General features: G+C 36.9%; 1 protein-coding gene across 1 annotated transcript in view; it reads right to left on the bottom strand.

Annotated features, from left to right (window-relative positions):
* Positions 1 to 14,858, bottom strand: part of PCLO (piccolo presynaptic cytomatrix protein) — a 389,706-nt gene that overhangs the window by 70,096 nt on the left and 304,752 nt on the right. Inside the window, exons 15-18 of the mRNA XM_075491522.1 lie at positions 9,183 to 9,233; positions 8,145 to 8,275; positions 6,484 to 6,510; positions 2,662 to 2,755 (exon numbers count right to left, since the gene is read on the bottom strand). Of these exons, the coding sequence (XP_075347637.1) occupies positions 2,662 to 2,755; positions 6,484 to 6,510; positions 8,145 to 8,275; positions 9,183 to 9,233 (303 nt within the window). The remainder of the gene's footprint in view (positions 1 to 2,661; positions 2,756 to 6,483; positions 6,511 to 8,144; positions 8,276 to 9,182; positions 9,234 to 14,858) is intronic.

Genomic DNA, 14,858 nt, shown 5'->3' with positions numbered 1-14,858 from the left:
CTGACAAGTAAGAAATTGAGGCAAACAAAGCCACACCTTATATTGTGGTCATACATTATACCAACGGCCTGACCAGCAACAGAACTTACATCTTTTACCATCTTCTCCTTAAATCATTGTAATGCTTGCTTTCATGCTCTGAGTAGGTATTTGACTTGAGTTAGCAATTATTATACAATATTTGTAATGTGTGTACTCGGCCTTCTTCTCAAACTCCACTTTATTATCTCCACTTTATTACTTAATAAAAAACTTAAATTACTAAATATTCACAGTTTAATTTATTTTTTCTCCAACTGTCAAAGCAGAATTTTCTACATGATAAAACTAATCATTCCGACCTTGAAAAAGTCTGTTTCATTTCAAAGAGTGATCTATTTCCCATAATTATTTTCACTTTAATTTCAGCTAGGTTATGAAAGAGAAAAGGAAAATGAAAAATTGTACAACCAGCTAAAGTCTAGACAGTGACGTTAAAAGGACTATATTAGGAAATATTTAATAATACTTATTTGCTTTCAGCAAGCAACCCGTGCTTTGATGGATGGAAAGGAAATGCTTCTTTGAGGAAATAATATTTACAAAGATTCATGAATTTATGTTAGGGTATGACTGCTAACTCTGTATAACTTAGTGTACAATGCAGTTTTGCTTGTTTGGTGATCAGAACATTCATTCCCAGTCTATCAATCATGTTTATTGTCTTGCACTTCTCTTCATATTCCTAACTATTTTGAAATATCCATTCATGAGGGTTATAAGTGCAAACAATATACTATTGCATGCCGATAGTTCTTCAAACTGTAGAGGGTACTTATCATCAACATGGAATTATTTGGTGATTTAGAAATGTGCTTTACTGTATACTCTCTAAGTCAGGGCACTGAATTTTATAGGAGAAGAATCACTCACACTAGTATCTTACCACTAGATACAAGCCATGGAAAGGTGTGGAAGGAAACGCTATTCCCTGCACACACTTCTATGTGACAAGAGGACAAAATATACAACATATGTGGTGCTCAGATGAAGCTTACATACTTATAATGATAAGCACTGCATAACAGTCTCAGAAGAAGGGAAAAGGAGGAGATTTGCAAATAGAAAGCAAAGGTTCAAGGAATTTAATATGCGACCTAAAGGCAAATTTCATCAAATAATGGTGAAAAAAATGACATCAGATACCAGATTTTCTGACATAAAAATCTATGTCCAAAAAGTCCTAGACTAAGATCATTATCCAATTTAAAATCACCAAACAGCCATTGAACGTCCAACACCCAAGCACTCTTAATCACAGCAGAACCTGAAAACAAATTAAGTAAACTGAAGAGCCTTTCTTAAATTGAAAGCTCAGTTTGGAAATATTGCTAAGACTTACTAAACCTTTCCACAAAACCCAGAAGCCCCAGGGTTTATATTGCAGCTAGACAAACATCACAGGGTTTTTTTCTGATGTTTGCACTGTCAATGAGCTACCATTTATGCAAGCCTACACAAAACAGCATGTAAAACCCAGCAAACCATAACCACTACATACAACAGGGTAGCTCTGAAATAAATCTGAGCTACTGCCTGTTAAGTTCAGATATGTAGATTGCATGAGCAACCATGTAAGCCCCTCTGTGGGAAGGGTTTTTCTCCGTGCAAAAATGAGTATCTTAATGTGTGTTTCTCTCAATGAACAAGATGAATGAATAACCAAATTTTAAGTTAGGAAGATAATATTGAGGTCTTGGTGTCATGTTGGAGAAGTATATTAAAAGCATTGGGAAATCTGTTCACAAAGGAGTCTGATTATTCTGGGCTTTTTTAAGAAGTATTGAAAGATTAGGTGGCCTTGAAAAATGGACTTGAAAGTACCAAGAACAAAACACTAAGAAAGGCAAAAAGATTTGGGACCGTGTACAGATCCATTATTCTATAAAATATACTTCATAATTTAAACACATGAACTGATCATCATTTTGCTCATTATGCCTTTTTCAAATGGTAAAAAGTCCCTTTAAAAAGGGACATGGAGAAAAAGAGGACTCAGTTGCTACATACTGCCTCAGTTAACCCTATAGAGTTAGGAAGCCACCAAGAAAAAGAGAAGACTTCCACAGACCTCTTTCCCAGATGTGAGTTAAATCTTTCTATAACAAGGAAATTAAGTATCTTCTAAATTTTTTTCAGACGATTCATATTTAAAGCCCCATTGCTGTACATTGCTGCTAAATCTAAAAATGTATTTCCACATTTTATAAATATATTTGAAAAAGCAAATGGTAGGACCTGTGTTTTGTGTGAGGTTCCATGGCTTTTGGAACAAAGAGTGACAGTGATTTCTGCATCTACTTCAGAAACTTATGGCTTAATTTATTCCTTCCCTGTATTCCACTATCATTTTTTAAATTGCCACATCTGTACTTATGACATGGTTATGAGTGTAATACCCACAAATTACCATTTTTATGAGTAGAAGGGACAAGCAAAGAGTATTGATATAGTAAGCTCTATCAGAGGCAAGGAAATAGTTCCAAATTTCCCCTGAATTTGGCGAGATTTTACAGGGGTTCACAGAATTGCCAGTAGCACTGCTCCCTTCACAGTAAGCACTGCAGACCATACAAATAATAAAGCAGCAAATTGCACTGCACAGTACTACCAGTCACGCACCTGCTCCATGGAGATATTTTTATAAATGACCGTCTGATTCCACTCAGGATTCAAGCTTTTCTGTATGTACTTAGTTCTCCGCTTGTACTCAGCACTGAATTTGAACAAAGGAAGGAAACATTTACATTAGCGATCTTTTGTTTCTTTCAGTTCTAATGCATAAAAACACCCACAAACCAAAAGCCAGAAGAAGAAAAGAACTGCATCCCTCATTTCTGCAACAACTCAGGGTTACAAGAGGACAATGACAGCCTTTGGGTTTTTTTCATTAGCATGCTTTCCTGACATGGTCTTTTAAAACATCTTCTTCTGACTCTTCAGCAGGCTAGCTCTGCCTACAACCGTTTCAACATAAAGCATCAGTCAGCACATGTACATATGCTTTGTCCTCTCATTGTAGGTGTTGGGGCTCTGATTATAAATTGAAGTGATAATGCATTGATTTCTTTTCCAAGACCATCCTCCTATTAGCACTTTAAAGTAGCATGAATCCATTATATTTATAGGTTACAGTCTCTAATTACAGGAGTCCCATCTCACAAGAATGTTTAATGAATGCCATGGGGTAACTAATATCCTGTTAATGATAGAAACACTAATCTCTTATTGATCCTGTTCTCTGCCTATACCTCTAACTGTACTGGAAACAAACATAAAAGTGCATCAAGCTCATGATTGTTTTTATCAATAGCCAAGAATAAAAAGTTTGACTGCATAATCTGTTTTTAAAAAGAATCAGTAGTGCTTTCTATTGCACTTTGCATTTCCTGAGTATGGAGAAAGCAATACATTAACCTTTAACAGAATATGGATTCATATAGCTCTGTGAGCTTTGATGTCAGATTTGCTTCCATTCCAATTTTAATTTAATATAATTTTTAATGGACATCTCAAAAGAGATAGGTAAGAGAACACGAGAAGCTTTTAATACTTTGAAAACCCAACAAGGCATAAGGTAAAGAACCTCTTTTTGCCAGTCTGCAAGTCAACTGCCTTTTGTTTTCTGTTCAAACCTCCCATACATTAAAGGACCTATGTGCTATATCTATTACTAAACTAAATGTGTCCAGGACTGTTCTCCAGCGCTAAGGCCAAATGCCACAGAATGACCTGTATCTGCCCTATTAAACTCCCTTATGGTTCCCCTACATTAATTTTTGGTAGTGTGCTGTTCTGCTCATTCTCACTTCTGACTTTTGATTGAATTGTCTTTTGGTTCACACTGTGCCATGGTCTCAGAGCTAATGAACTAGATTCCTTTCATATGAGATTAACTCAGAAGATGCACTCCAGGGGCTCATTTAATCAGCTAGTCACTAATGGTGTACCATGCATGGTACTAGATTGGAGCAGGTCTGAATTAAGGTTATGTGAAAGATGCATGTGTTTTACTGACACATATATGTCAATGTTGGGTCTTCAGCACCAGCAGTTTCACTCTACAGACTCAATTCTACTAGGCAATCTTCCCCTCTAATTATTCTGGAGTGTGTATTGGCCTTATTCTCCAAAAGGGGGTGGCCATATCCAAGCTGCCTAATAGACTGATATCTTTTAATGAAAGGGACTTGCAGTTATTTTTGCTCTTATGTTTTTCTCTAGTCATTCTATGTAGTACTATTTATTTTCTTGCAAAACATGTTATCCACTGTCTTCCAGTTTATTGAAAAATGTGAAGAGCATTGGGACCCATGGAATAAAGTATCTGTCCACCTCTGCTTATGAGAAGAAAGCAGCAGCTCTCCACAGTTCAATCTGATCTCTCAGCCACAGCATACAATGGTGTATTTTTGAAAAAAAAAAGGAGGTTTCTTTTTTCTTGTATGTCAGGAAGAAAAAGGATGAATTAAAATCTAGCGGCACCAAGAGCATATGAAAAAGAAACTCACACAAAGTTATTTCATTGCATATCTTGGAAGGAAAGCTGAAATACAAAATCTGAATCCTTTTGGAAACTAGATTTTGATGGCAAATCCTATTCAGTAATGCACTTAAATTTGTAAGCATCTCAGTAGCCTTCTTTTCCCACTTTCTGATCTGAGAAAAGCATCCCCATCACGCAAAGTATTAATGAGAATTGACTGACCCATAAGGGGACATGGGACACAGGCAAGTGACAGCTGGGCTGGCAGCATCTCTCTCTCTGGTCTCACAGTACTCCTCAAATTGTCTATTCTGATCAACTATTAATGAAATATTAATTTACCCAGACTCCTCCTACACCCAGAATAACCCACGTACTTCTTACCTTAACTAAGCCAGGATAGTATTATACAGCTTGGGCCTGTCTAAATGTCATATGATCTACTGGTTTTGAGGAACTGATATACTTTCATCTTTTTGAAGAAAGTAGGAAAGGATCCTTTGTGCACTCAACCATGAAAATGACAGCAAGACATTCCCTTTCCTTTCCTGGATTTCCTTTTGCAGTATTACAACTTCATCACCTTTTCAAAGTTTCTGACTCTTTCCAGAAATATGTGAGAGGGTGATTCATGCAGTGTTGAGTTTCAGAGCTGGCAGTGACAAAAGATAACTGTGTTGTTAACATGGTAACTCTGGAGTATTTCCATTGAAGTCCATAGACTATCTGGATCTAAACTGGCAAGGGTGGCGTTAGCCCACATTCATGTAATCTATGGTCTGCATCTGTTGCAGGGGGAAGCAGGAGACCTTGACCACTTCTAAGGAGGTGCAGACCCAGGCTGAGCTGCATGACTGCTGAAGGTTTCTAGACCTCTGAAGGGAAGGATATGGCAAATACATTAAGTTCATATCACTGATGCACCTTCCCCCCAACAATTGTGATTAACAGATGGAGATGCTTTAATAAAATGCATTCATTAAACCAATCTATACCTAGTATGAAATAATTTGCACTTGAAATTCACGGAGTATGCTGTGTGAAAAGATACAAACCACATTACTCTTTTCTTTATCGTTTCTCTACACTTCCGTAATTATAGTATATTAATACAGAATACAACCGAAAGTACAATGAAAAAAGTATAATAGAATAACTGCATATAAAATGTGGCATTTAAACACATTAGTTAAATAATTTTATTAATGAAGAAACAGGCTGATGATAAAGAAGATCTGTTTATTAAAATTCATCTGTTGACTTTTTTGGTCAACTTTTTTGGACTTTTTCTACTTTTAAACAAATTTAGAATTAGGGCTGAATTACTATTATTATATACTTAGCCTGGGCTGATATCAGCGTATCTTGAGAATGGAGTTTTGCCTTATGTTTCCAGCTCCAGAACAAACAAAGCACTAGTAATTTCAATAACTAAAAATTCAACTTTGTTTACCACAAATAGCCAGTTATGTGGTCAAGCAGCTTTAAAGCCAGCTGGGCAATTATCTAAAATTATGCCTGGCTTTAATGTCTATACACTGTGCAAGGTGTAGAGAGAAAAATATTCCACTTCATTTCCAAACAGTGCCTGTTTCTCTTGGCAGTAACACCATTCAAAATCTTGATACAAGTTCACAGTTAATTATTTTGCAACTTTCAGTGAGTAAGAATGAATTTTTAGGTATCTCTCAACTAAATTCTTCCAGACTTCAAAAGAAATTTTGTTTGTCATCATAGTTTGGCCCGAGAATATTATTGCATTGAGTAACATTAAGTACTTTTTTCCAGTTCCTTCTGACCTCAAAATGGGATTCATTAGAGAATGAACAGCAAAACCATGCTGTAATCGCATGTCATCAAAACTCAAGAGAAATCTATAGTTCAATGCACAGGCTTATCATAATATCATGCACGCATACAAAAATGAAAGAATAAAATTGGAAGATAGTACACTCTACCTTGCATTTTGGACAACCATGACTTGTCTGCATACCCAGCATTTACAGAGTTAGGAACACAGAGGAAGCAGTGTGAGAGAAAATGAGAACACAGATGAAAGAAAACATGTGAATAATGGGTAGTTTCTAGTATCAGAATCAAAGGAAATAGAAGCATTAAGAAGAATAAGAAGTCCAGCATGGACTGAACTACAGATCAAAGATATTCAGTAGCAATTCAAACTTCTGCTTTCAGAAACAAGTTTGGCACTTTTGAGAAGCTCTTCATTTTCATTATTCCCTAAAGCCCCAAGTGACATGCAAAACTGTAACATTGCCATGTTTTAAAATAATGAACCCAAACAAAACTAAAATCCAAATTCTTCATAACTTGGCCACAAGTTTAAACCTATACTTGGATCTGGGTTAGACCTGCGCAGGGTGAACGTCTCTCTAGTTCAAAGCCTTATTTCTATATCAGTGAATGTACCTGCAAAATTCCCAGTAAGATTGATTTGACAAATATTTTACAAGACTCTTAGGTGCATTAAAAAAACCCTCAAGATTTAGGACCTGTTCCCATTATATTCAGTAATAGTTTTGGGCCCAGTGCCACTGAACAATATTGAATGTTGTATAGTTGGAATTAGCAAACTACAAAAGAATATGTATGCCTTTAGTTGCACCATTCGTGTGCTTTTAGCGGTGCTTGTCCATATGTCAAATGCTGAACTGAGCATTCACTTTCTTGTTACTTTGAATAGAACAGAAATACAGATTTTTAGTTGCATGGTCCTAGCCTAAGAGTCTATTAGGATGAGTGTGATTACACAAGCAGAGAAGTTTGCAGGAATTTTCTTTGCAATCTAAGGTCTGACCCATCAGCTTCAGATATATTATTGTGTCACTGAAGTCAGGAGGATTATTATAACCATGTATACTTATGCATACGTATGACATTCTGTAACATTAGGGCACAAAAAAGAGTTATCATATTGCTGATACAGAAACATACCTTTTAAAAGAAACACTAATGAGCTATTTGTAATTACAGAGTCTAAAAAAGCAATGGTCTGTGAAAATGTGGTTAGTGATTTGTGTAGTCAGTAGATACGAAATTACCAGAATTTCTAAAATCACATCTTAGCTCTTAAAAAAAAGGAATAAAAAAAATCACATGGAATGAATGTTTTCTGTCTAGTATTTCTCACTTTTGGTATTATACTGCAACCTTAAATTTATATCAGATACTGTAATTCTGCATGTTTGCAAAACTGTCCCATATTGAGAATGTCTTGATCTGAAGCAATAACTCTATTTTAACCTTAACACGTAGCTTTCTATATTACAGAAAGTATTACATATATTTTAGTACATTTCAGTAGAGTCTGGTGTTCTTTTAATACATATTTTTGCATGTATTAGAATTATTAAATGGAAACATGAAAAAAAAAAAATCTACAGGAATGATCATGAAGTCCCTGAGGTCATTAGCAAAGTATGCACATTCTCCTGGGAATAGGATTGGGCTATTATTCTTGGGCTATCTATTAAAAATCCACCATTTACCCTGGTGTTGTCCCTGGATTTTCTATAGCAATAACCCTCAGTTCTGTTTACTAGTGACAAGTAATAAATCCAAATTAAAAGAAAATTCGGGTTAGAATTTCTCCTACACTTACCCTCTCCCTGGAAGAAGATAAACTTTAACAAAGGGGTCAGAATAGCCATTGTTGTCTCTGGGAGCAAGGTTTCTTGCCTGAAGGATGTGGATGATAAGGTTGCCAAGGTGTTTGTCATAGTTGATTTGAAGCTAGAGAATGCATTAAAACACAATAAGATCATTTGTTATTTTTATTTCCTAAATGATTCAATACCTCTCCAAAATCCTTTGAATAAAATGAGTTTTAGACCTTTACTTTGGGTGGAAATAAACACATTTTAGAAGTTTCTGTCTCTCTCTCCTGACTAGAATGAGATGCTAGATGATTATGTTGGATCTTGAAACAAATTTTGCTTTCAAAATCTGTCGGTATTGGTTAAAAAAAAAAAAAAGAAAAGGAATTGATCTATTCCAGTCAGGAAAAAGCGGATGAAATTTGAACCCCTGATATTATTCTGAGCAATAGTCAGCTTATTGAGTAGGAATTACACAAATTCTGACTACCTGGAGCGCAAGCCCGGGAAGGATATTATAATACTATGGAAAGGCCCTTAGTACTACTATAGGAGAGAGGGATGAATTAAGGAAACAAAATACAGAAATGTATAGGAAATTAGGCTTCATTTATTCTGCTGATCCCAGTTTTTGTTTGTTTTTAAAAACTAGAGTAAAAAACTAGATAACCACAAACTTGGCATTGCATGGAAATTAATCCACTGCACTATGAGAAACCCACAGCAGCCTTTGCTTAAATGTAGAGAGTCTGGGAATTTCTGAAGTAAACCACAATAAGTGCCCAAAGATTAAAGATTAGAATAAATTTCACTACCTTTTTAGCCCCTTCAGGAACAGTAGCATTTTCTATTCTTCTGTTTGTATTTCACAAGCCAACATTAAAGACAGAGGTGAAAATCTAGCACTGACTTATGAGAGACATTCCAAGGGGTTCGAGTTGAATAAGAAATCATTTAATGGAGATCATTTTCTGCAAACTTACTCATTAGAAAACTGCAGCCAGTAGCAACAAAAATTTACACAGAAAATACTACATATTTACCTGAATTTCTCCAGTGATTGGATGGGAAGCAGACTTCGTAGTTTCAGTGGGCTGCCAGATCAAAATACATAAATAAATACATAGGCACACACTCATAAATATACACATATGCATATTGGAAATAATAGATTTTGAAAGTTAACTTTTTTAACAGGTGTTGTTTATACTGCTGTATTGCCACATATTTTTAAAAATAATTTAATTGTCCCCAATTTGTATGCTCAACAGCATTTAAGTGCAGCCCAGCCATTTTGATCAGCCTTCATACAAGTACAGAATCAGTCAAATTGAACTCCAAAGTCTTTACAGTCTGAGCAGATTTGTCACACAGGGAGGTGTGTGAAAAGAAAGAGAATAAAGAAAAGAATAAAAAAGAGAGACAATAAAGAAAAATAAAATAAAATAAAATAAAATAAAATAAAATAAAATAAAAAGAGAGAAAAGAAAAGAAAAGAAAAGAAAAGAAAAGAAAAGAAAAGAAAAGAAAAGAAAAGAAAAGAAAAGAAAAGAAAAGAAAAGAAAAGAAAAGAAAAGAAAAGAAACAGTAAAAAAGTGAATATTGCAAAGAGAAACCAAATACCACATGAAGCACAACACCACCATATTTCTATTGAAAGGAAAAGGTTACACCAGCTTAAATTTAGTTTAGGTGAAAGTGGGTACAAAGAGTGGAAAGAATGGTACTAAAACCGAGTGTTGTGTATAAGTGGATTTCACAATTGCAAGCCATTTCATGTAATATTTTTTGCTTTATTCTGTGTTTTCTGATAATCAATTCAGCTACACCACTTCATCTTCAAATTCCTCTGCACACTTTCATGACATGAAATTTAAATTTTCTGTTGTACCCTTCACGATGCTGTATAATCTTGCCTCTTCCTCTCCATTCTCTATCGCTGAGCTTCTCTAAATTGCTGACAAAAGCAATAAAATCCTCAGTGTCTTTTTTCCCCCTTTTTCTTCCCTCATGTTTGTTAGTAGTTTGAAAATAATACCACCATTTGCTTCAAATCCTGGACTCTCAAAATTCTGTTAAACAGTGGTGCCCTGGCCCTACCTCTAATCTGCAAGCCATCAGTCAAGCAAGAAAGCTCTCTCTGGTTCAGTAGCAGGATTTGAATATTTTTGTATTCTCTCCACATCTGCTTCCTTGGTCGATGCAGTAGAAAACAAAGGGTCCAAACAAGGACAAACTTACTGTTCTCTGAAGACGGATCTGGAAGTTATCTTTTCCTGTTTTTCCAGATGTGACCAGCAGCCTGACATATTATTGTGTGTAATTAGGATTTCTTTCACTTTCTGAGAAGCGTAAAACCCATCTGCCTCTTTTGTGCTGCCCTACCCTCCAAAAAAACCCTTAGAGATTTTCTCAGGATGTTGGATATGAACTGTTTTAAATTCACAGAATCACAGAATCACAGAATCGTATAGGTTGGAAAAGACCTTTAAGATCATCGAGTCCAACCGTAAGCCTAACACTACCAAGACCACCACTATACCATGTCCCTAAGCACCTCATCCAAACATCTTTTAAATACCTCCAGGGATGGTGACTCAACCACTTCCCTGGGCAGCCTCTTCCAATGCTTGAAAACCCTTTCAGTGAAGTAAAATTTCCTAATATCCAGTCTAAACCTCCCCTGGCGCAACTTGAGGCCATTTCCTCTCGTCCTATGGCTTGTTACCTGGGAGAAGAGACCGACCCCCACCTCTCTACAACCTCCTTTCAGGTAGTTGTAGGGAGCAATAAGGTCTCCCCTCAGCATCCTTTTCTCCAGGCTAAACAACCCCAGTTCCCTCAGCCGCTCCTCATCAGACTTCTGCTCTAGACCCTTCACCAGCTTCATTGCCCTTCTCTGGACACGCTCCAGCACCTCAATGTCTCTCTTGTAGTGGGGGGCCCAAAACTGAACACAGTATTCGAGGTGCGGCCTCACCAGTGCCGGGTACAGGGGCACAATCACTTCCCTAGTCCTGCTGGCCACACTATTTTTGATACAAGCCAGGTTGCCATTGGCTTTCCTGGCCACCCGGGCACACTGCTGGCTCATATTCAGGCGGCTGTCAACCAACACCCCCAGGTCCTTTTCTGCTGGGAAGCTTTCCAGCCACTCTTCCCCAAGCCTGTAGTGTTGTATGGGGTTGTTGTGACCCAAGTGCAGGACCTTGCACTTGGCCTTGTTGAACCCCATACAGTTGACTTTGGCCCATCGATCCAGCCTGTCCAGGTCCCTCTGCAGAGCCTGCCTACCCTCAAGCAGATCAACACTTAGGCCAATGCAGCCAATTAGGCCAATGCAAAGCCTACCTCTCCGGGACCAGCACATGAAGTTAAGGTGATGTACTACCCTTTTCAGGTTTGCAATGAAGAAACATCCCCTCAATCACTCAGATCTGCAGACCAGAACTAAGCAGAAAAATCCCAGCCAAACACTAGCACAACAGATAACAAGGGAGTAAAACAGCCCAAACCTGCCTGTTATATAGTTATATTCACTGTCTTGTGTTGCCTTCTTTTTGTTTGTTTTACATGCTTTACCTTGCCTTCTAGATGTGTTTCTTTATGAACATAAACTTTTTCAGAAAAAAAAATGTTCATTTTTCTGGAAATGCATGTGCCTCTCAAAAATAATTCTCGTGGAAAATTTTTAAATCAGCTTTTCTTGGTACCTTACAGAGATTTTAAAGAAGTGTAATTCCTCCAACAGCTAAAATAGATCATCAATAGTTTATAAAATGGTCTGAATCTTAAATGATATTTTAGATTGATAGCAAAGTACTCCTAAAACTTGTTTGGTCCTTGAAAGAATATTCAAAGAGAATTTCACTCCTTTTGCCAAAGACAGAGACCTACCTGAGCATCATGCAAACTTTCAAAGTAGGGCTTAAATGGCTTATATTTCTCATACTTTATCTCTACAAGTGGATTTTTGTATGCTTTAATAGTTCTGACCCCAGTCTGCACTAGCACTGACAATACTGACAATGCTACAAAATAACATGGATTTAGCTGTGCTGCGGCTACAAAATCCCTGCCGGATAGTCTAAATGCTCTGATTTTTCAGAAGTTTGAATAGCAAAAATAATGAGTTTGTTCACCTCAAATATCATGTAACACAGAATGCATTAGTACAAATACTGTAGAAGGAGTTCAGAGAAAAGGGAATGGGCATGTCGAATTTGTGTGGGGACTTCCAAAGGTGGTTAGAGTGGAGTTCCCTTTAGCTGTGCAGTTATTTTGCTTTCATCTACTTGTCTGTAAAAATAGATGTGCATTTTTATGTTTTGATATCATTGTCAAATCTCTGTATTCATTTACAAGGCTGTGATTCAGCATATTAAATATTTTGTTTTCTCTGTGATGTCAGCTGATTTAAAACTGACCATGAAGAGCTACCCAAATATTTCAAAGAAACATGAATAATTTAGGCTGAAAGAGACCTCTCAAGGTCATCTGGTCCAACCCCCAGATCAGAGCTGGGCCAACTTTTAAGTTGGATCTGGACTGAAAGGCAGAGATGCAAATAAGTATCTTTCTTTATCAGGCCCTCAGTGAGGATTAATTTGAAAAGAAGGAAAAGCATTTCACTGCTGACATCTCTAGGAGATAAAGGATCTGAGGATTTTGAAAAACAAGCCATTCTTCAAGATACAAAGACAATTAAATGTTTCTATAGGGCATTTATATCCTGGATGTAATCTGCACCATAGAATGATCATGCATTTACATTACAAAAGAAACAGGTCTGCACAGGATATAGTCAGCTCACAGCTCCCAAAGGTTAAATCTCTCCTGTGATGGCTAATCTAATTTCATTCTAATTTCTTTTGATACTCCAAGCACACACTCATGCACCCTGTGTAAGAGCCTGTGCTTTGTAATGCCATCACACCTGCTGGAGAAGGTTGTAATTACCATGATGTGAAACTTGTTAATGCCAGGCTCTGATGCTATGCACTATCACTCTCTGTAGTCATGGGGCAAAACATTAAATATGAGAGAATCGGCACTGCAGAATATCAAAGAGACTCCTACAACATTTCTGGAGTGTATATTCTATACAAAAAGCTTAAAAAAAAAATCTTATTTGCTAAAAATAAGAACAGTAGCAAAAACAAGATCTAGGCAGTTTGGATATTTAGTCTGTCATGATACTTTGGCAAGGCTGCAGCCTGCCTAGAAATGCTGTTAGCCCAAGGCAAAGAGCCGTTCCAGAAAGGATGAGCAGTAGCTTTCTCTTAGAAGAGAGCTCAACACCGTTATAAACTTGGCCTGCAGTCAATGAACAGAAACTATACAAGTCAACAAGAGCTATGGTTGTTATGAAAGAAATGCCTCTCAACGTGATTTTCAGAAATAAGCAAAAATGTTTTAAACATTTACCTGATTATTTTTGACTTTTGCATCCCCTACATAAAGGCATTAGTTTTAATAATTTTTTGTTTCATCTTTATAAGCCTGCAGCTGAATTTTCATAAAAGATTACTAAATCCTCTGTGAAGCAGGAAATGAAATTTATGCATCTAACTTTAGGTGACCTGCTACAGAGCAAAAGCTGGGAACCCTGTCTTCTCATGTGGACAGAGAGAAGCACCTCGCCAGGATACACTGCACATCAAGGATTTATGGATCTCAATACACTATGCAGTGAATTTAGCAGTGTGATTCATCTAACCAAATAAAAGGGGTTTCAGTGTAGATAGCGACATCTGCGCTAAGAGCCCAGGTGTCTCCTTTCCGTGCAGTGCATGCACTTCAATGGCAGGTTTCATCCAGTCTCATGAATTGTACTTCAGAAGTGCATTATTCTCACTGGTATACATAAAGCACATGGCAAACTAGTTCATAGGTAGATGTTTTCAATATCCAAAGTAAGGTGTAATGAAACCAACTATTAACCTGACAATTAGGTAATTCTGCCAGGTACCTGAAGTTAGGTGCAGTAAATCTTGACATACAGATTTAACTTGTGCATCATAGACCTGAATTAGGTTATAAAAAGTCTATGGGAATTGTGGAAAGACAGAATTACTATCCAAAACAAACTGATCAATAAATATATTTTCAGTTTTTGCTAAACTGCTGGATGAAAGAGATTTTTGTGTTTCCCCTCACATGAAAGTTATGTAAGCGTATTGAAGAGCTATCTGAAATGAGCAGGCACTATTTGCTGGGTTTTGTTTGTACAGTACCTAAAGCATTTGTAGTTCAAATCACAGTCATAGCTTCAACAGCACAAAAATACAAACAATAATGCAGTAGGAACCTGACAGTCCAAGAAGGAATAAAGATACAGAGAAATCAATACCTAGAAAGCATCTTGTTTGCAATGTGATGCTTTGCTTCCAACAGTAAGACAGGGAGAAGCTGAGTATTCAGGATAGCAATCAGCTTTAGCTATCTTGCAAATTGCTTAAGCAAATGTAGTCTTCACAGGACTGATTTTCACTTCAGGTGTTAACTTTTTTTGACACAAAATGCAAAAAAAGTGACAGATGACTTTATGATCTAGTTTCCAGTTTCAACTGTGAAAAAATGTTACTAAATTCCCACTCCACCCTTTCCAGGTGTGCAGGTGGGTGCACAAGGAGAAAGAAGTTCAGCTGAGAAATGGACAGGATGTGGCACAGAAAATGAGAAATTATGCTTAACAAGTTCACAGGAATTGGCTAGTG

The sequence above is a fragment of the Mycteria americana genome, chromosome 1 (assembly GCF_035582795.1).
Source record: "Mycteria americana isolate JAX WOST 10 ecotype Jacksonville Zoo and Gardens chromosome 1, USCA_MyAme_1.0, whole genome shotgun sequence".
Lineage (NCBI taxonomy): Eukaryota > Metazoa > Chordata > Aves > Ciconiiformes > Ciconiidae > Mycteria > Mycteria americana.
Note: the sequence above shows the minus strand (reverse complement) of the source record. Positions and strands in the feature narration are given on the sequence as shown.